The sequence below is a fragment of the Eubalaena glacialis genome, chromosome X, assembly GCF_028564815.1.
Source record: "Eubalaena glacialis isolate mEubGla1 chromosome X, mEubGla1.1.hap2.+ XY, whole genome shotgun sequence".
NCBI classification, from domain to species: domain Eukaryota; kingdom Metazoa; phylum Chordata; class Mammalia; order Artiodactyla; family Balaenidae; genus Eubalaena; species Eubalaena glacialis.
The window spans coordinates 14166176-14186928 of record NC_083736.1 but is presented as its reverse complement, the minus strand read 5'-3'; the positions used below and the strand labels follow the sequence as shown (position 1 = coordinate 14186928).

Sequence of the window (20753 nt, the reverse complement as noted above, 5' to 3'; positions counted from 1 at the left end):
GAAAAAAGTCAGACACAAAAGAACATAGTATGATTCCACTTATATGAAATACCTGGAGTAGCCAAATTCATAGAGAAAGAAAACAGAATGGTGGTTGCTTGCCACGGGCAGGGCAGGGGGAATGGAGTACAGAGGTTCAGTTTGGGAAGATGAAAAGGTTCTGGAGATGCATGGTGGTGTAGCTTGCACAACACTGTTAATCTCTTAATGCCAACAAACTGTACGCCTAAAAATGGTTAAACTGGTAAATTTTATCTTATGTATATTTTACCCCCGCCCCCCCCCCCACAAAATCATGATGAATCACGATTTCAAATATTCAAGCCTTGGGCTTCCCTGGTGGCGCAGTGGTTGAGAATCTGCCTGCCAATGCAGGGGACACGGGTTCAAGCCCTGGTCTGGGAAGATCCCACATGCCGCGGAGCAACTGGGCCCGTGAGCGACAACTACTGAGCCTGCGCGTCTGGAGCCTGTGCTCCGCAACAAGAGAGGCCGTGACAGTGAGAGGCCCGCGCACCGCGATGAAGAGTGGCCCCCACTCGCTGAAACTAGAGAAAGCCCTCGCACAGAAACAAAGACCCAACACAGCCCCCCCCAAAAATAATAATAATAAATAAATTTTTTTAAAAAATTCAAGCCTTTGGCAAATAAAATCTAACTTTATACTGGTCATCAGGAATTAATGTAAAAATATTCCAGCTCCTAGGATTACTGAATTGCTCCATTAGCAAGATAAAGCAGTTGAGCCAGTAATAATTGGGATGCCACGTTCCTCAGAACAAGTCTTAGGAAAAGGCCTATGAAAAATAAGCCTATTCTCTTCTGACAGAATACAGAATAATCTTGGGAAAGATGAAACAAGAAAGAGCAGTCCCCACTTCTGATAAAACCAGAGGGCAGGGCTTCCCTGGTGGCACAGTGGTTAAGAATCCGCCTGCCAATGCAGGGGACACGGGTTCGAGCCCTGGTCCGGGAAGATCCCACATGCCACAGAGCAACTAAGCCCGTGCGCCACAACTACTGAGCCTGCACTCCAGAGTCCGCAAGCCACAACTCCTGAGCCCGCGTGCCACAACTACTGAAGCCCACATGCCTAGGGCCTCTACAGAGTCTGCAAGCTACAACTCCTGAGCCCGTGCCACAACTACTGAAGCCCACACGCCTAGAGCCTGTGCTCTGCATGCAACAAGAGAAGCCACTGCAATGAGAAGCCTGCGGGCTGCAACCAAGAGTCACCCCCGCTCACCGCAACGAGAGGAAGCCCGCGCACAGCAACGAAGACCCAATGCAGCCAAAAATAAATAAATAAATAGATAGATAAACAAAATTTATTACAAAAAAAAAAAAACCAAAAACAGGAGAGCAGCTAACAGCAGCCAGATGGTGACCAGGACATTTTAATGCTTCAGAACCCTGGAAAGGCTCAGGAATTCTGAGCTACCTCTGAAGGCTGAGGAAGAAATTGGTATCAGGTGGGCAACTAGCAGTGTCTGCCACAGTTTAAAACAAAATGAAGAAAGAGCAGTATAAGCGTATTCTGAGATACAGAAGCAAACAGAAGAAACTGCTCAGGATGTAAAAGGGTGGTTTCTGGGAAGTGGGAAGTGGGAATTGGGATGGGGATAAGCAGTTCGGGGTTTTGCTCTTCTGAAAGCCTTGTGTCATTTGACCTTTAAAATTAGGTATATACATCACTTAGATTTTTTTTTTTTTTTAAAGCTGCTTTTGAAACGGGTATGGGGGAAAAGGCATGCAAGCACTGTAGTTGGGAATATAAAGTTGTACAAGCTTTCCGAATGGCAGCTGGGTAATACGGATCAAAAATTTTAATGTGTGGAACATTCAGTCCAGCATTTCCACTCCTGGAATTTATTCTAAAGAAGTAATTGGACAACCACTGCTTTGATTATAAAATAGAAAAATTGGAGACTATCTACATGCCCTGCACCAGAATCTTGATTTGAACAAATGATGGCTCATCCACACAGTGCAATTCTATGCCAACGCTTTAAACAATGGATTTCATACCTACCAGATGGTCAAAAATTGTTAAGAGCCTGACGGACTTCCCTGGGGGCGCAGTGCTTCAGAATGCACCTGCCAGTGCAAGGGACACAGGTTTGTGCCCTGCTATGGGAAGATGCCACGTGCCCTGGAGCAACTAAGCCTGTGCGCCACAACTACTGAGCCTGCGCTCTAGAGCCCGCGAGCCACAACTACTGAAGCCCACGCGCCTAGAGCCCGAGCTCCGCAACAAGAGAAGCCACCGCAATGAGAAGCCCGCGCGCTACAACGAAGAGTAGCCCCTGCTCCCCACAACTAGAGAAAGCCTGCGCAAAGCAATGAGGACCTAACGCAGCCAAAAATAAATAAATAAATTAATTAATTAAAAAAAATAAAAACACTGAGATGGCGTTCGTCTTTTTTGGTGTTGACATCTGCACTGATGGTACAAAAGCAATAATGAGTAACACTGCTGGTTCCTTAGAATAAATCAAGGCAGCGGCACCAAACTATACTAGGAGTCATGGATTCTGTCACTACATCACGTACTCGAGGCAGTAGGGAGGCTCTTTTACTTAACAATGCCCCTGAGAAAGCAATTAAAAATTATTTTTATTAAATTTCAGCCCTTGAATACATTATCCTTTTTCATTCTGTGTGAAGATACAGAAACTACACAGAAAGCACTTCGGCTACACAACAAAGTGTGGTAGAGATCCTGACGAAAAGCACTAACGTAGCTGCTGGAATCATAAGCCCAACCATCAACTTTTTCATGGATCACCTTGTTCTTGGTCTTGTTGTTTCTTTTCTCTTAAAGACAATCCATGGCTGCTTACTCAGATTTGGGTATTTGGCAGACATTTTCTCCAATATATATGAAGTGAGCCTGTCACTTCAAGGCAAACAACTGACAGTATTTGTTGCCAAAGATAAAATGTGAGTTTTCAAGCAAAATTTAGAATTTTTGAAAACTATCTGCCACCATGAGCTTCCCAATACGTAAAGACTTTTCTGATGAGATCAGTGGTGATATTAACTAATGTGGTTTTGATACTGTAAAATAACGTGGTAACATTTGGAATATCAACACAATTCAGTAAACCAATATTTTCCAAATGACTAATGGATGATGTTACAAAATGATGCATGAGCAAAAACATCCATTCAAAGTGAAAAACAGACCCACAGTTTTAAAACAGTACGAAAAGTTACAAAGAGTTTCAGATCCCACACTGGCAACTAACCTTCAAGAACTACTACTTGCTGAGTTTTGGTGTAGTGTCAAAGAATTTCCACAATTATCTAAAAAGGCTATTAAAATACTCCCTGTTCCAATTACGTATGTGTGTGCAGCTAGATTGTCTTCACATACTTCAACTAAAATGGCATATTACCACAGGTGGAATGCAGAAGCAGTTAGGAGAATTCAGCTATCTTCTACTAAGCCAATCATTAAAGAAATCTGTAAAAACGTAAAACAATGCCACTCTTCTCAACTTTTATTCTGGAAAATCAACTATTTTTAATTTTAAAAACGACATTATTTACATTAATGTGTAGTACGCAGCTTCTGACACGGCCCCCAGTGATCCTCCTAGTATTCACGACCTTGTATAATCTTCTCCCCTTGAGTGTGAGCTGGACCTAGAACCTGGCTTCTAATGAAAAGAGAATTTGGCAAAAGTGAGAGGACGTCACTTCTTTATGTGACAAAGACTGCAGCCTCCTTCTCTCCTGTGCTGGCACTCTCTCTTGCTCGTTCTGATGAAGCCAGCAGCCATGTTGTGAGATGCCTATGGAAAGGCCCCAGTGGCAAGGAACCAAGGAAGGCCTCCAGCCAACAGCTCATGAGGAACTGAGGCCCCAGTTCAACAACCTGCAAGGCACTGGATCCTGCCAACAACCACATGAGCGTGAGCTTGGAAGTGCATCCTTCCCAGTCAAGCCTTCGGATGACTGCAGCCCATGAGACCCTGAAGTAGAGGACCAGCTAAGCCACTCCCAGACTCCTGAGATCGTAAATGCTGTTTCAAGTGCTAAGTTTTGAAACAATATGTTATACAGCAATAGGTAACTACACAACGTCAGTTGATTTTTAAAATGAATAATAATTTTACATTGTTTTAATTTCTAAAATTTGGGAAACATTATTAGATACAACCCACATTAACAAAAGCTCCTTGGGGTAATCAATGATTTTTAGGTATGCAAAAAGACCCTGAAACCAAAAAGTTTGAGAACTGCTGCCTGGCTGCGGTAGAGGAGGAACAGAGAAAGACGAGAGGCCAGCTCAGTGAAAGCATGGTCTGAGAGGGCTCCCGAATCAAGCAGATCCATCTCTAGGGAACACACCCTGGGACGGGGTGGGAGGACAGAGAGAAGAGTGTCCTTTCCTTCCTGTTCAACCACACCTAACAAATCAGCCTCTTTCCCTTTTGGTTAAGTCACTACAGTACCAATCACTATAATCCACATGGGTGGTGAAGGAGAATTAGTATAAGCCATTTTCCCTTGGCCTTTCTTTGTTGCTCTGGTTCATTCAAAAGCCTCTCCAACAGTACTTGATATACTTCCTCACTGAATCCTCAGAATAGGTCTTAAAGGCAGGTATGATGAACAACAGCCTCAGTGATCAGGTAATCTTAAGTAATTTGTCCAGTCATGGACCTAGGACTTGGAAAGCAGAGACTGAATTCTCTTCTTTCTCTATAATATTCCAAAGAGTATGTTCTTCCAAAGAATATTAAAAATAAACAAGTGTGGTGATGGCCACAAAACTCTGAATATACTAAACACCATCAAATTGTACACTTTAAGTGGATGAATTGTATGGCATATGAATTATACCTCAATAAAACTGTTAAACAAAAAACGAATGGGGACTTCCCTGGTGGCGCAGTGGTTAAGAATCCGCCTGCCAATGCAGGGGACATGGGTTCGAGCCCTGATCCGGGAAAATTCCACATGCCGCGGAGCAACTAAGCCTGCGCGCCACGACTACTGAGCCTATGCTCTAGAGCCCGCGAGCCACAACTACTGAGCCCGCGAGTCACAACTACTGAAGCCCGCGTGCCTAGAGCCCGTGCTCCGCAACAAGAGAAGCCATGACAATGAGAAGCCCGCGCACTACAACAAAGAGTAGCCCCCGCTCGCCACAACTAGAGAAAGCCCACGTGCAGCAACGAAGACCCAACACAGCCATAAATAAATAAATTAATTAATTAAAAAAAAAAAAAAGAATGAACACAAGCAATGACGGAGTTCTGAGGAGGGACACAAATTGGAGGCAAGGTAAGTTTAGGAGTCATCCCAACTTTTTGTTTTGTTTTTCACTGTGCAGCTTGCGGGATCTTAGTTCCCCAACCAGGGATTGAACACAGGGCCCTGGCAGCGAGAGTGCCGAGTCCTAACCACTGGACCACCAGGGAAGTCCCAAGGAGTGTCCCAGCTTCTAACTTTAGGCAGCAAAAGGCTCCAAAGTGATGTGTCACAGCATGTAGAGGACAAGGGAGCACACAGAGGCGTTAATTAGGTAAATGAGAAGAAAAGAAGGGCAAACCAGTGCTAAAGTTAGGGCAAAGGCAACTGATTTCTCCCACTGGTGAAGAAGACAAGGAGCCAAGAGAAGCAAGAAGAACTACAATCCTGCAGCCTGTGGAACAAAAACCATTCACAGAAAGATAGACAAGATGAAAAGGCAGAAGGCTCTGTACCAGATGAAGGAACAACTTAAACCCCAGAAAAACAACTAAATGAAGCGGAGATAGGCAGCCTTCCAAAAAAGAATTCAGAATAATGATAGTGAAGATGATCCAGGACCTCGGAAAAAGAATGGAGGCACAGATCGAGAAGATGCAAGAAATGTTTAACAAAGACCTAGAAAAATTAAAGAACAAACAGAGATGAACAATACTGAAATGAAAACTACACTAGAAGGAATCAATAGCAGAATAACTGAGGCAGAAGAACGGATAAGTGACCTGGAAGACAGAATGGTGAAATTCACTGCAGCAGAACAGAATAAAGAAAAAAGAATGAAAAGAAATGAAGACAGCCTAAGAGACCTCTGGGACAACATTAAACGCAACAACATTCGCATTACAGGGGTCCCAGAAGGACAAGAGAGAGAGAAAGGACCAGAAAAAATATTTGAAGAGATTATAGTCGAAAACCTCCCGAACATGGTAAAGGAAATAGCCACCCAAGTCAAGGAAGCGCAGAGAGTCCCATACAGGATAAACCCAAGGAGAAACAGGCCGAGACACATAGTAATCAAATTGGCAAAAATTAAAGACAAAGAAAAATTATTGAAAGCAGCAAGGGAAAAACGACAAATAACATACAAGGGAACTCTCATAAGGTTAACAGCTGATTTCTCAGCAGAAACTCTACAAGCCAGAAGGGAGTGGCAGGATATACTTAAAGTGATGAAAGGGAAAAACCTACAACCAAGATTACTCTACCCAGCAAGGATCTCATTCAGATTCGATGGAGAAATCAAAAGCTTTAAAGACAAGCAAAAGCTAAGAGAATTCAGCACCACCAAACCAGCCCTACAACAAATGCTAAAGGAACTTCTCTAAGTGGGAAACACAAGAGAAGAAAAGGACCTACAAAAACAAACCCAAAACAATTAAGAAAATGGTCATAGGAACATACATATCAATAATACCTTAAACGTGAATGGATTAAATACTCCAACCAAAAGACACAGACTTGCTGAATGGATACAAAAACAAGACCCATATATATGCTGTCTACAAGAGACCCACTTCAGACCTAGGGACACATACAGACTAAAAGTGAGGGGATGGAAAAAGATATTCCATGCAAATGGAAATCAAAAAAAAGCTGGAGTAGCAATACTCAAATCAGATAAAATAGACTTTAAAATAAAGAATGTTACAAGAGACAAGGAAGAACACTACATAATGATCAAGGGATCAATCCAAGAAAAAGATATAACAATTATAAATATATATGCACCAAACCTAGGAGCACCTCAATACACAAGGCAACTGCTAACAGCTCTAAAAGAGAAAATCGACAGTAACCCAATAATAGTGGGAGACTTTAACACCTCACTTACACCAATGGACAGATCATCCAGACAGAAAATTAATAAGGAAACAGAAACTTTAAATGACACAAGAGGCCAGGTAGATTTAATTGATATTTATAGGACATTCCATCCAAAAACAGCAGATTACACTTTCTTCTCAAGTGCGCACGGAACATTCTCCAGGATAGATCACACCTTGGGTCACAAATCAAGCCTCAGTAAATTTAAGAAAATTGAAATCATATCAAGCATCTTTTCTGACCACAACGCTATGAGATTAGAAATGAATTACAGGGAAAAAAACGTAAAAACCACAAACACATGGAGGCTAAACAATACATTACTAAACAACCGAGATCACTGAAGAAATCAAACAGGAAATCAAAAAATACTTAGAGACAAATGACAATGAAAACACGACGATCCAAAACCTATGGGATGCAGCAAAAGCAGTTCTAAGAGGGAAGTTTATAGCTATACAAGCCTACCTCAAGAAATAAGAAAAATCTCAAATAAACAATCGAATCTTACACCTAAAGGAACTAGAGAAAGAAGAACAAACAAAACCCAAAGTTAGCAGAAGGAAAGATATCATAAAAATCAGAGCAGAAATAAATGAAATAGAAACAAAGAAAATAGCAAAGATCAACAAAACTAAAAGCTGGTTCTTTGACAACATAAACAAAATTGATAAACCATTAGCCAGACTCATCAAGAAAAAGAGGGAGAGGACTCAAATCAATAAAATTAGAAATGAAAAACGAGAAGTTACAACAGACACCACAGAAATACAAAGCATCCCAAGAAACTACTACAAACAACTCTATGCCAATAAAATGGACAACCTGGAAGAAATGGACAAATTTTTAGAAAGGTATAACCTTCCAACACTGAACCAGGAAGATATAGAAAATATGAACAAACCAATCACAAGTAATGAAATTGAAACTGTGATTAAAAATCTTCCAACAAACAAAGTCCAGGACCAGATGGCTTCACAGGTGAATTCTATCAAACATTTAGAAAAGAGCTAACACCCATCCTTCTCAAACTCTTCCAAAAAACTGCAGAGGAAGGAACACTCCCAAACTCATTCTATAAGGCCACCATCACCCTGATACCAAAACCAGACAGAGATACTACAAAAAAAGAAAATTACAGACCAATATCACTGATGAATATAGATGCAAAAATCCTCAACAAAATACTAGCAAACAGAATCCAACAACACATTAAAAGGATCATATACCATGATCAAGTGGGATTTATCCCAGGGATGCAAGGATTCTTCAATATACGCAAATCAATCAATGTGATACACCATATTAACAAGTTGAAGAATAAAAACCATATGATCATCTCAATACATGCAGAAAAAGCTTTTGACAAAATTCAACACCCATTTATGATAAAAACTCTCCAGAAAGTGGGGATAGAGGGAACCTACCTCAACATAATAAAGGCCATATACAACAAACCCACAGCAAACATCATTCTCAATGGTGAAAAACTGAAAGCATTTCCTCTAAGACCAGGAACAAGACAAGGATGTCCACTCTCACCACTATTATTCAACATAGTTTTGGAAGTCCTAGCTATGGCAATCAGAGAAGAAAAAGAAATGAAAGGAATACAAATTGGAAAAGAAGAAGTAAAACTGTCACTGTTTGCAGATGACATGATACTATACATAGAGAATCCTAAAGATGCCACCAGAAAACTACTAGAGCTAATCAATGAATTTGGTAAAGTTGCAGGATACAAAATTAATGCACAGAAATCTCTTGCATTCCTATACACTAATGATGAAAAATCTGAAAGAGAAATTAAGGAAACACTCCCATTTACCACTGCAACAAAAAAAATAAAATACCTAGGAATAAACCTACCTAGGGAGACAAAAGACCTGTATGCAGAAAACTATAACACACTGATGAAAGAAATTAATGATGATACCAACAGATGGAGAAATACACCATGTTCTTGGATTGGAAGAATCAATATTGTGAAAATGACTATACTACCCAAAGCAATCTACAGATTCAATGCAATCTCTATCAAATTACCAATGGCATTTTTTACAGAACTAGAACAAAAAAATCTTAAAATTTGTATGGAGACACAAAAGACCCCGAATAGCCAAAGCAGTCTTGAGGGAAAAAAACGTAGCTGGAGGAATCAGACTCCCTGACTTCAGACTATACTACAAAGCTACAGAAATCAAGACAATATGGTACTGGCACAAAAACAGAAACATAGATCAATGGAACAAGACAGAAAGCCCAGAGATAAACCCACGCACCTATGGTCAACTAATCTATGACAAAGGAGGCAAGGATATACAATGGAGAAAAGACAATCTCTTCAATAAGTGGTGCTGGGAAAACTGGACAGCTACATGTAAAAGAATGAAATTAGAACACTCCCTAACACCATACACAAAAATAAACTCAAAATGGATTAAAGACCTAAATATAAGGCCAGACACTATCAAACTCTTAGAGGAAAACATAGGCAGGACACTCTATGACATAAATCACAGCAAGATCCTTTTTGACCCACCCCCTAGAGAAATGGAAATAAAAACAAAAAAACAAGTGGGACCTAATGAAACTTCAAAGCTTTTGCACAGCAAAGGAAACCATAAACAAGACCAAAAGACAACCCTCAAAATGGGAGAAAATATTTGCAAATGAATCAACGGACAAAGGATTAATCTCCAAAATATATAAACAGCTCATGCAGCTCAATATTAAAAAAACAAACAACCCAATCCAAAAATGGGCAGAAGACCTAAATAGACATTTCTCCAAAGGAAACATACAGATGGCCAAGAAGCACATGAAAAGCTGCTCAACATCACTAATTATTAGAGAAATGCAAATCAAAACTACAATGAGGTATCACCTCACACCAGTTAGAATGGGCATCATCAGAAAATCTACAAACAACAAATGCTGGAGAGGGTGTGGAGAAAAGGGAACCCTCTTGCACTGTTGGTGGGAATGTAAATTGATACAGCCACTACGGAGAAGAGTATGGAGATTGCTTAAAAAATTAAAAATAGAATTACCATATGACCCAGCAATCCCACTACTGGGCATATACCCAGAGAAACCCATAATTCAAAAAGACACATGCACCCCAATGTTCACTGCAGCACTATTTACGATAGTCAGGTCATGGAAGCAACCCAAATGCTCATCGACAGATGAATGGATAAAGAAGATGTGGTACATATATACAATGGAATATTAGCCATAAAAAGGAACGAAATTGGGTCATTTGTTGAGACGTGGATGGATCTAGAGACTGTCATACAGAGTGAAGTAAGTCAGAAAAAGAAAACAAATATCATATATTAACGCATATATGTGGAACCTAGAAAAACGGTACAGATGAACCGGTTTGCAGGGCAGAAATTGAGACACAGATGTAGAGAACAAACGTATGGACACCAAGGGGGGAAAGCGGCGGGGTGGTGGCCGTGGTGGTGTGATGAACTGGGCGATTGGGATTGACATGGATACACTGATGTGTATAAAACTGATGACTAATAAGAACCTGCTATATAAAAAAATAAATAAAATTAAATTAAAAATTAAAAAAAAAAGGGAGCCAACAGGTCTGGAAAAGGCCCTGTCAGAATACAGCTTCTCTGGCTGCACGCTCTCTCCAGCAGGAGTTTGTGCTACTATCTCTAGCGGTCGGTGCTAACATCTATCTTAGACTGTGCACATCGTTTGCCTTTTAATCCAAGGATGATGGCACTCGATTTCACATTTAACTTCTATGGCCATTTCTTTTATTAAAAGGACGGGTGCTGGACTCCATAATTTGCAAAATCACTTCTAGCTCTAAAACTGTAATTCAGTGATGAGCAGCAATCTGAGAGATACCTGTATTAACCTAAACACCTATCTAGGTGGCAAAAGGATCAGAAAATAAGATGTTAATTTCCGAAGCTACTGAAATGTGCTTGGGCCTGATCTATTTTGCAGAAGGGCAGGGGCCGGGCCACACATTTAGCATCTTCAAGCCACAGACTCCTGAGATGTAAAATCGTCCTCTACTTTTACAGGTTACGTAAATGCAACACCCCTGTTCCAGTTTTATGAAGTCATCCTTCGCCAGCTCCACATGGACCAATCATGATGCACCTTTGAAACATCAAACCTTCTCTTTTTCTTGTCCTACCTAACCCAACCACTTCAGCTCTTTGTTAACACTGTGCTGTGTAGACTTTGAGAGGTTAAAAAAAGGGTCTCTCTCTAAACCCTCTACCTTTTATTTCATCCAAACTACACTTGGAGGTGCCTTTGCAGGGAGTCAAAAGCACACCTCCTAAATCAAATATCTTAAGGTCAACCTGGGGCCTAAGGCAATGAAACAAAAGCTATAAGGCTCAAAACTCCCTGGGTTCCTGGATTACAACAGCTTTCCTATACCCCCAATGACCTAACCCCACCCTTCGTAATTTGTTTTCATTTAGCAAAAACTATTACTCATTCTACCTATCACCAAGTTTTACTCACATTCAACGAAGAGCACATTTTTATTTACCATCCTCAAGAAATGTGTTTAGAGAGCACAAGACACATGGAATATGGCTAATGGCTTTGGAGCCCAGAGACCCCGGCCTTTGAATATACCACTTACTACCTCCTGTGTTGCCATAGGGAGGTCAACCTCTCAGTTTCCTGATCTGTAAACTAGAGATGCACAGTACCTTCCTTCTAGAGTAGTAAGATTAGCTATAATGAATATATATTGCTACCATGCAGCAGAACTGTTTATAATAACATCTGAATAAGGATGCATTTGCAAATTATGCAAAATGCCTCCATTCTCACTTTTAAATATGACCCACATGTCAATCTAAAACATCCTTGGGACTTCCCTGGTGGTCCAGTGGGTAAGACTCCGCACTCCCAATGCTGGGGGCCCGGGTCCGATCCCTGGTTGGGGAACTAGATCCCGCATGCATGCCGCAATTTAGAGTCCACATGCCACAACTAAGACCCAGCGCAGCATAAATAAATAATTAAGTTTAAAAAATGAAACATCCTTAACGAAACGTGCTTCTAAGCCACTGGCACATCTTCCTCAACAAACCATTCTACTTTGACCTCAGTAGGGAAAGAAGAAAAATGAACAAGTGGCAGTTTAGCAATATTACTCGTGGCAGACTACAGAGTAGGAAGTGGGGGTAATGGAGGTCGTCCTGGGGACATTTTGGAAATGTAACACAGAATGCAAATCAGCACCCTGAGCAATAAATGTTAATAAAATTATGTTGCCAGCACAACAGGACAACAATGGCCATTTTATATATCTTTTCCTTCAAGTAATAAAATTTAAGTAGTTGTAAATACCAAGAGAATTTCAACTAGGAAATAAATTGAATCATAAAAACATACTCAAGGTTCAAACCCTTAAAGGGTCACCTAACCTATTTTATCCTCTTCTAGAAATGCCCCACTTGGGAAAATTTTAAACATAGCTAATTCTCAATGTTGATGAATACTATATTAAACTTGTATACCACTTTACACACTTTAAATACTGTCACATCCATTACATTAACTAAAAGTTACTGATCATCGTGTTAGAACCAAACAAAAGGTAATTGGGAAGAAAGGGGGTGGGGGCGGGAAGAGGCAAAGGGATTTCTTTGGGATATCAGGTTAAAAAAGCAGAAACTGTCCGTGCAGTAGGGTACATCAGTTGTGTTATCAATTACACAATTATATACCAGCTCTCGGCCAACTTCACCAACTCTGAGCTGCGTTATTTAATTTGAGCAAGGTTTGCTGTTGCTGTTTTGACTGAGCTTCAGATGCCTTATCTACATGCCTAGGGATACCACCTATCCTGCAGAGGTAAGGAAGATATCAGAATGCAAGCACATTTTAAGTGCCTAGCACAATGAAGGAAACAGTGAGAACTCGAATTCCTTTCCTTTGAAACACAACTCTCTGCAAAGTGTAAAACCTGAACAGCGTATCTATTGAAAGGAAAACCATTATAGTGACTCCTTCTGTGAAGAATCCCACACAAAGGCAAATCACATGTGCCCTGTTTTATGGAATCTGGATTTGGCATATACACTCCTAAATAAAACTTCTCTAGTCAAGACCAATATAAATGACACAAAATAACATATACAACACCTTCCAGTAATGTAGTAAATAACTGTGGCATATTATGATCTATGAACGTGGTATTGCTAGAGGGATGTGCTGTATCTGGTCTGCTCTCATTACTGCTTTGCCCGTTTGGTTCTCCATGAAAATAAAATTTACCAAAGTTTGCTGATAGAATTAGATGACAATGTCGTAAAGAGAAGATCACTTCGATTCTTATTACCTAATCTCTGTGCTAGAAGAGTGGAAATTCATCATCAAGTCCGCAAGTGGGGAGAAAAACAAGATAACGAAATGGTTTCTTCCTACCCCATACTCTCGCCCCACCATGACGTGATTTCTCCTCATTAAGTCTATCACAGAGAGATTCTGGGAAGAGTGACGAACACAAAGGTTGGAAGACAGATTTACAGAATAACACCCTAAAAGCAAGAGAAACGGATCTTTCACATATGCTCCCCTCCCCACCAAATAAAATTCTACATGCCCGGCACTGTGCTGAATGTGTCACATCAACTTTTTTTTTTTTTTAATTTTATTTTTACTTATGTATTTTCGGCTGTGTTGGGTCTTCGTTGCGGTGCGCAGGCTTCTCATTGCGGTGGCTTCTCTTGTTGCGGAGCACAGGCTCTAGGCACGTGGGCTCAGTAGTTGTGGCTCACAGGCTTAGTTGCTCCGGGGCACGTGGGATTTTCCCAGACCAGAGCTCCAACCCGTGTCCCCTGCATTGGCAGGCAGATTCTCAACCACTGCGCCACCAGGGAAGTCCTCAACTCTCATACTTCACAACAGTCCTATGCGGTAGGGATTAGCATCATCGCCACTTTACAGATGATGCAATTGAGGCTTAGAAAGATTGCGAAACCTGCCCAAGGCTGCACAGCTAATAAGTGGCAAGAGCCATGTGTCTTGACTCCAAATCCATACTATTTGCCCACTACCACCCTACTTATTACTGTAGTGTAGATGAAAGGGTACTTTCCACACTCGGCTTCACCCCTTGGGCAAATCACTTGACCTTGCTGAGCAATTTGTCATCTATAAATGAGGACAATGACAGTTGCCCAGCCTTCTCCACAGCACCTGAGTGATGCTGAAAGACTTAATATATGTGCAAAAATATGCTATAAAAACTATAGGGCAACATTTAAATGTAACATTTCATTAATTTGAGCATAGATTCCATATATCTTTATCCTTCCTATTTGACCTAAAAGTAAGTTTTTAAGAGTAGTTAAATAATTTTTAACACTCCCAAGCAAAAATCTAGGGGGAAAAAAATCAACCTTAGACATTCTGGAAAAGGCAAAACTATAGAGACAGTAAAAAGATCAGTGGTGGCCAGTGGTTTGGGGGAAGAGAGGAAGGGATGGAGGTTTTTAGGGCAGTGAAACTGTTCTGTATGATATCGTAATGGTGGACACATGTCACTATACATTTGTTAAAACTCTCAGAATATACAGCACCAAGAATGAACCCTAATGTAAACTATGGACTTTAGTTAATAAGAATGTACCAATATTGGCTCACCAATTGTAACAAATGTACCACAATACTGCAAGATATAAATAATAGGGGAAAGGGGTGTGGTGTGAGGGGATAAATGGGAACTCTGCAATTTATGTTCAGTTTTTTGGTAAACCTAAAACTGCTCAAAAAATAGTCTATTAATTTTTTGAAAACTCAACCTTATAAAACAAATTCTAGTAAAAATACAAACAAACAAAAAAACCCCCACAAATTCTACACAAGGATTTAGGAAGTACTATGAATGAGCTTGGTGTTCTAAAAAATGCCTGGAATACTTGACAAACTAATATCCCATCTTTTTGGACCAGTGTTGTCCAATAGAACTTTATGCAATGTGCAATGATGGAAATATTCTAGATCTGCTCTAACACAGTAGCCGCTAGTCACACTGGCTATTGAACACTTGCAATGTGGCTAGTATACTGAGGAAGGGAATTTTTAATTTTACTTAATTTTAATTAACACTTAAATAGCCACAGGCGCCTAGTGGCTATCACATCAGACAGCAGTTTTAGACAATTCAAGAGACTCTTAGAAATGTACTGTAATGTTAAAAGAAAAAAGTCACCTTAAGAGACCATCCAAATGGTAGTAGTTATGAAACAATACCACAATTACCTGAGGTCAAGAGTGACTAGATGGCTAAGACAAACAGGAAGCAACAAAGCCCATCTCCAATTGTTTCTCACTTTTAAGTCTCATAATGTAACCCAGAAGTGACAAAACGGTCACTGTTCCTTGAATTCCTTCAATATTTTCAAAACAACCCAATTAGTTAAACACCATTTTTGCTTCCTGAAAAATAGGGCAGAGGTCAAGTTAGAATTACGAATATATTTTCAAGCTAGTGGCCCAGAGGAAATAAAAAACAAGGGGTCCGAAGGAAATAACTTAAAAAGTGACTTCTGCAAACACAAGATATTCACCCAAGTTTTCAAAACGAAAATTCAGAAACTAATATTTAACCATGTATTTCAATTCCATGTCATAGTCAATTGTAAATCAAAAGGAAAAAAGATGCCCAGAAAAGCCTGAGCAAAGAAGAAAGGTGCCTGAGTAAGTAAACAAAACTGAGACAGTACAGACACACCTGACTATTCTTATCCAGCTGTTAACCAGAGAACTGCGTCAAAGGGTCATTACCTCTTCGTCGTTTAAAATGCTAGTCGATTAAACCTCAGTTCCTAGTTCAGACCTTTTATCCTTATGCTAGAGACATAAAAAGGAACTCATATCCTCAACTGCAGTGGCTTTTTATCGGAGTCCTCCCCTGGGGGACCTATGAAATCAAACCCTGAGATTGGCTCCCCACCCTCAGGGAATAAGTGAGGTGTCCAAAGTGACAGTGTTGAATCCCTAGAGTTCCGTTTGGTCCACAGCTTCTTTTTCAGTCCTTCAAGTACTGGATCTTTCTTTTAGAGTACAAAGAGAGGGAGAGAAAGACAGGTAATTGAGAAGCAGTAACACCCTCATGAAGACAGACGTGAAAACACCTGACCTTAGAAACAGGCCCCCAAAAGCTAATTCTTGACACTCTGCGCAGAGGTAAAGCGAACCTTTGTTCTTTTCTTCAAGTTCACGAGTCGCATTAGAAAAATATTATTTCGTTATTTCCAACAGGAGTGATCTTTAAGAGTGTTCAAATGCATAATTAAGTGACATTAAACAGCCCCGAGTGATCAAGCACGACGTCCAACAACTTGAACGTTTCAATCTGTTCAACCGCAAGGAACGAGACAGGTTTCCACCTTTCCAGTCCTTTTCCCCGCACTTCTCTCTTCCTGGGCCCTGAAAGCCCTGTATCCCGTTTGTTGTGCAATCTTTTTCAAACTCCACCCACTGACTCCAGAACAAGTGGAATTCTCCCATTCTGAAGGTCGGGATTTTCCTCCAGAAAGGAAGGGAGACACTGAAAACTCCTTGACCTGAGTCAAATAAGGCAAGGGGAACAGTCCAGCCCGACTCCCAGATTAAGAGAGACCAAAGGCCAAGCTGGGGGAGGCGCTCAAGTTTCCGCTCACCAAGGGGCGGGGGGTAAGAAAGAAAGAAAAGGGGCAGAAATAAAGAGCGAGAAGGGGAAGGAGGGAGGGCTGGATTGGGAAGACCGGTTATCCGCGATGCTGCTCCCAACTCTGAGGGACCCAGGTCCTCCAGCATCTTCTCCCCACGTGCAGCCAAGCCCGTGGCGCCCACAGAGCAGCCCCAGGGCCTGGGTCCCAGGGGCCGAGAGGCCCGGCTCGCCAGCCCGCGCAGTGGCGGGGAGCGCAGGGGGGCGGGGGAAGGGGGGCGCAGCGCAGCCCCGGCTCCCGCGCGGTTATCTTACTGCGCAACAGCCTCGCCCGCGCCGCCCGGGCGCACCCAGCAGCGCGCCCCGCACACCTGCCCGGCGCGAGGAGGGCGAGCCCGTGACCCCCGGCAGCCCCCAGACGGCGGCGCCCAGCGCTAGGAGCACGGGAAGCACGCGGAGGGCGGGGGCTGAGAGAGGGAACACCTGGCGCCCCGGGCCCCGCGGCGCCGGCCGCACGTGGCTGTGACACCTGGCGCGCCCCCGCCAAGCACCCCTTCCCCCTCCCACCAGGCTGTGCCCCCTGCCCTCCCTCCCGCCCCCGCCTCAATCCCCAACCATCACCCCCTCCCACCCCATCCACCCCGGTTCCACTCCCCTCACCTGCTCCCACTGTCGTCACCCTGGGAGCGAAGAGGGCCGGATGGTCGTCCCGTGGCTAAAGGTAACCCGGGAGAGTGAAGAGGTGCACCCCGAAACAGCTAGCCCCAGCATTCCTCGGGCCCAGCAACAACGCAGGCACCCCCCCAGACTGACCTTCTGCCGCGGGCTGCGTCGCCGTCCACCCCGTCCGGCCTCAACTGCCTCCTCGGCGCCGCCGCCTCTTCCCCGCGAAGCCTCCTCTACCCGCGTCGCCATGAGGTGACGGCAGCAGCCAAACAAGCAGCCCGACAAGGGGCACGGAACCTCGCAGGGCCTCGCGCCCCGCCCCTGAATCCCCCAGCCAATTGCCGCATGCAAGGCTCCCCACGTGACCGGAGGAGGTTGGCCTCCGAGGAGACGGAGCGGAATGGGGGTGGGGAGCATTGAAGCCGGGGCTGGGCTACTGCAGGGCCGAAGGGCGAAGAGAGGCCGCGCGAGCCTGCGCGAACGAGGAAAGGGACTCTGGAGCGGACTACAAGTCCCAGCAGGCTGCGCGGCCACGGCTCGCAGACCCGGATCAGGATTGGAGCGTATTACGGCGTTCTGAAATGGGGGAAGAGTATCCACTGTGCTGCGCGTGCAGCCTCCTGGGATTTGTAGTTTTCTAGGGGCGATGTACCGGTACCGGAAGGTACTCTCTATCATCCTGCGGGAAAAGTTCAGAAATAGTTCAGTGTTTGGGAGGGAGCGGGGTAGGGGGCACATTGTTCTGCTTTAGTTTTGGTTACTATTCTTCGGAACTGAGCCCGAATGATTGGGGGATGAGGAGAAATACTTCGTGACTTTCAAGGCGGGAGAGTTGTAATGGCTTTCAGAATTTGAGGTTTCTGGCTCGACACCTGTCCCGAGTCCTGCCCCTCCACCAGAGCTCTCAGCACCATTTAGCGGTCCCGAGCTCCTGCGGGGTGGGGGCTGCGTCATATTCACCTTGGCTGAACCGCCCGGGCTTCTAGCACAGTTCTCCACCCTTAGTTGGCGCTTAATACACATTGAACGTACTGGCTTTCTCCGCCAGTTGTTTCGTTACTGAAATTTTTTAACAAACTCGGTTTGCTGAATCGATTTTTTTTTCTTGACGAGATTAGGGCGGGGATGGATTTTTTCTCAGGCATACTCCCTATTTACATCTGATGGAACCAGATCTCCAATGACCGAGCTTCTGATAGTCACAGACCGTCATGAAATCCTGACATGTTGCCTTAAATAACTCATTATGAAAATTTGTGTAAATCCTATGTCATTTTTTATGAGAGAATACTAAGTAGTGGTGTCAGGCGCCAAAAATTTAATAACTTACATGAGAGTAAATTTCAATATTGGGGAAATTCCTTCTATTAATTTTAATTATTTCTGTAAATTTGGGGAAAGTACCATTATCTTATTTCACAGGCAGAACACCTCAGTCCAGCTTTGAGATTTCAAAACTAGAGCAACAGATAATGAACCCATACCTAGACAATATATAAAGCTGATGGCCTCGGCCACTATTCCTCACCTTCTTAAAGGCAAAAGTCCCAGTGAGATGCAGAAAAAATCTATCGGTAATGCTGCTTCTAACCCGCCTGGGGAATTGAGTGTTAAAATGCACCATAGTTAAATTATGGTACAAGAGAACACCATGCAGCTACTAAAAATGATAAACATTTTTTAAATTGACCTAGAAAATATACATAGCACAGTGAGCTTTAAAAAAAATCCATTTTCATAGAATTGCCTGTAGGTTTATAAAGAGATGTTTAGAAGGACATTAATCAAAGTGTTAATAATGTTTTTCCCTGGGAGATGAAACTTGGGAGTATTTTTACTTCATGATTTTCTGTATTGTTTGAGTATAAGTATGCATGGAATTAAAAAAAATAGTTATCATTATTAAGAAAACAAAAGGACTATGCGAGTGACCTCAAGTCTTAAGAGAAATGAAAAATAGTTAATTGTATTTGTTTTATTTATATACATTCTTATTTCAAAGGGATTTGGAAGGCTGTAAACATATACACGATATGCCACGACATACATATGTGTGTGTGTAGATATATAGATATATGTCATATCATTCGTTTATATACAAATAGGGAGAGAGAGAGAGAGAGAGAGAGAAATGACAAGAAAGTGAAAGTGAAAGAAGGATCAGGAAAAATAAGATGATGTCATGGGTGAGTTGATTCCATAAAACACATGCCTTGAGGTCTTGTCCACAAGCTGGACATGAGCCAAATTTTTATTTTGAGCTTCTTGACAGCTGGGAAAAGAGGAAAGCACAATTTACAGAGTGATTCACAACATAACAAAATAAAAACAAACCGGGTGCTCAAGAGAAACATAGCTATTACTGCTCCCGCGAGAAATATGAATTTCAGAGGTCTGCTTCTTATAACGTCTTTAATGGAGGGGATGGTGTTTTTTTAAATCTGTCCACAAGTTCTTTGATGCTCCTCCCTTCAAAAGGTGGAGTCTGATTCCCCTATTCTTGCAAGTGGGCCAGGCTTAGTGATCCGTTTCTAAGGAAAACAGCTTAGCAGAAGGGAGAGAGAAAGAATAGCTTCTGTCTGGCGCTCTGGGTCTCAGATCACTCTCTTCTTCCTCAGGTCAGACTAACCTGATTTTTGATAGACCCATTCTTTGTTTAGAATTTTATCTTAAATGCCTTCAAAGAGGTTACTGCCCAGCCTTAACCCAAGGCTCTATAAAGCACTGTACTTATCTCAGCTGGGATCCATTTTTGGGGTTATGTTTTAACTCTTCAAGAGCTAACATTTCTTTTTTTTTTTTTTTAATATTTATTTATTTGGCTGCGCCAGGTCTCAGTTGCAGCATGCGGGATCTTCGTTGCGGCATGCATGCAGGATCTAGTTCCCTGACCAAGGATCGAACCCCGGCCTCCTGCACTGAGAGCACGGAGTCTTAACCACTGGACCACCAGGGAAGTCCCAAGAGCTATCATTTCTTTATTTCCAAGTCTTTAAGAGGCATCCCATGATCTATCTGCATTAATTATTCTCACGTTTTGCTCAAGGACTTATGGTCTCTGTTAAGAACTCTACCTGCCAGAAAGGTGAAGGTCACAAGAAAAACAGCTCGTCGCCAGTAGGGGGTATTCTCCCCGCTTCCTCCCTAAAGGCTATGCATGTACCTGAATATGGGCCCACTTATTCAGATGCTTAGTAAACAGCCAGGAACCTGAGGCAGAAAGTTCTTAAGAGCAGTAAGCTCAATGATGCCCCCAGCTCTCTGTCCTGTTAAGAGGCCAACTTGCGTCTATTACAGAGGTAGGATTCTGTTGGCCTTATGGCCACTATGAGGG

The 20753-nt window shown here is 42.5% G+C and overlaps 1 protein-coding gene across 4 annotated transcripts in view; it reads right to left on the bottom strand.

Moving 5' to 3' along the window:
* Positions 1-17749, bottom strand: part of TXLNG (taxilin gamma) — a 72835-nt gene extending 55086 nt beyond the window's left edge. For all 4 annotated transcript variants that reach the window (XR_009698865.1, XM_061177775.1, XM_061177773.1 and 1 more), the window contains exon 1: positions 17567-17749. Coding sequence is in view for 3 of the 4 variants with exons in the window: in XM_061177775.1 (XP_061033758.1) it covers positions 17567-17668 (102 nt within the window). In the remaining variant the exon portion in view is untranslated. The remainder of the gene's footprint in view (positions 1-17566) is intronic.
* Between the last annotated feature and the right edge of the window lie 3004 nt (positions 17750-20753).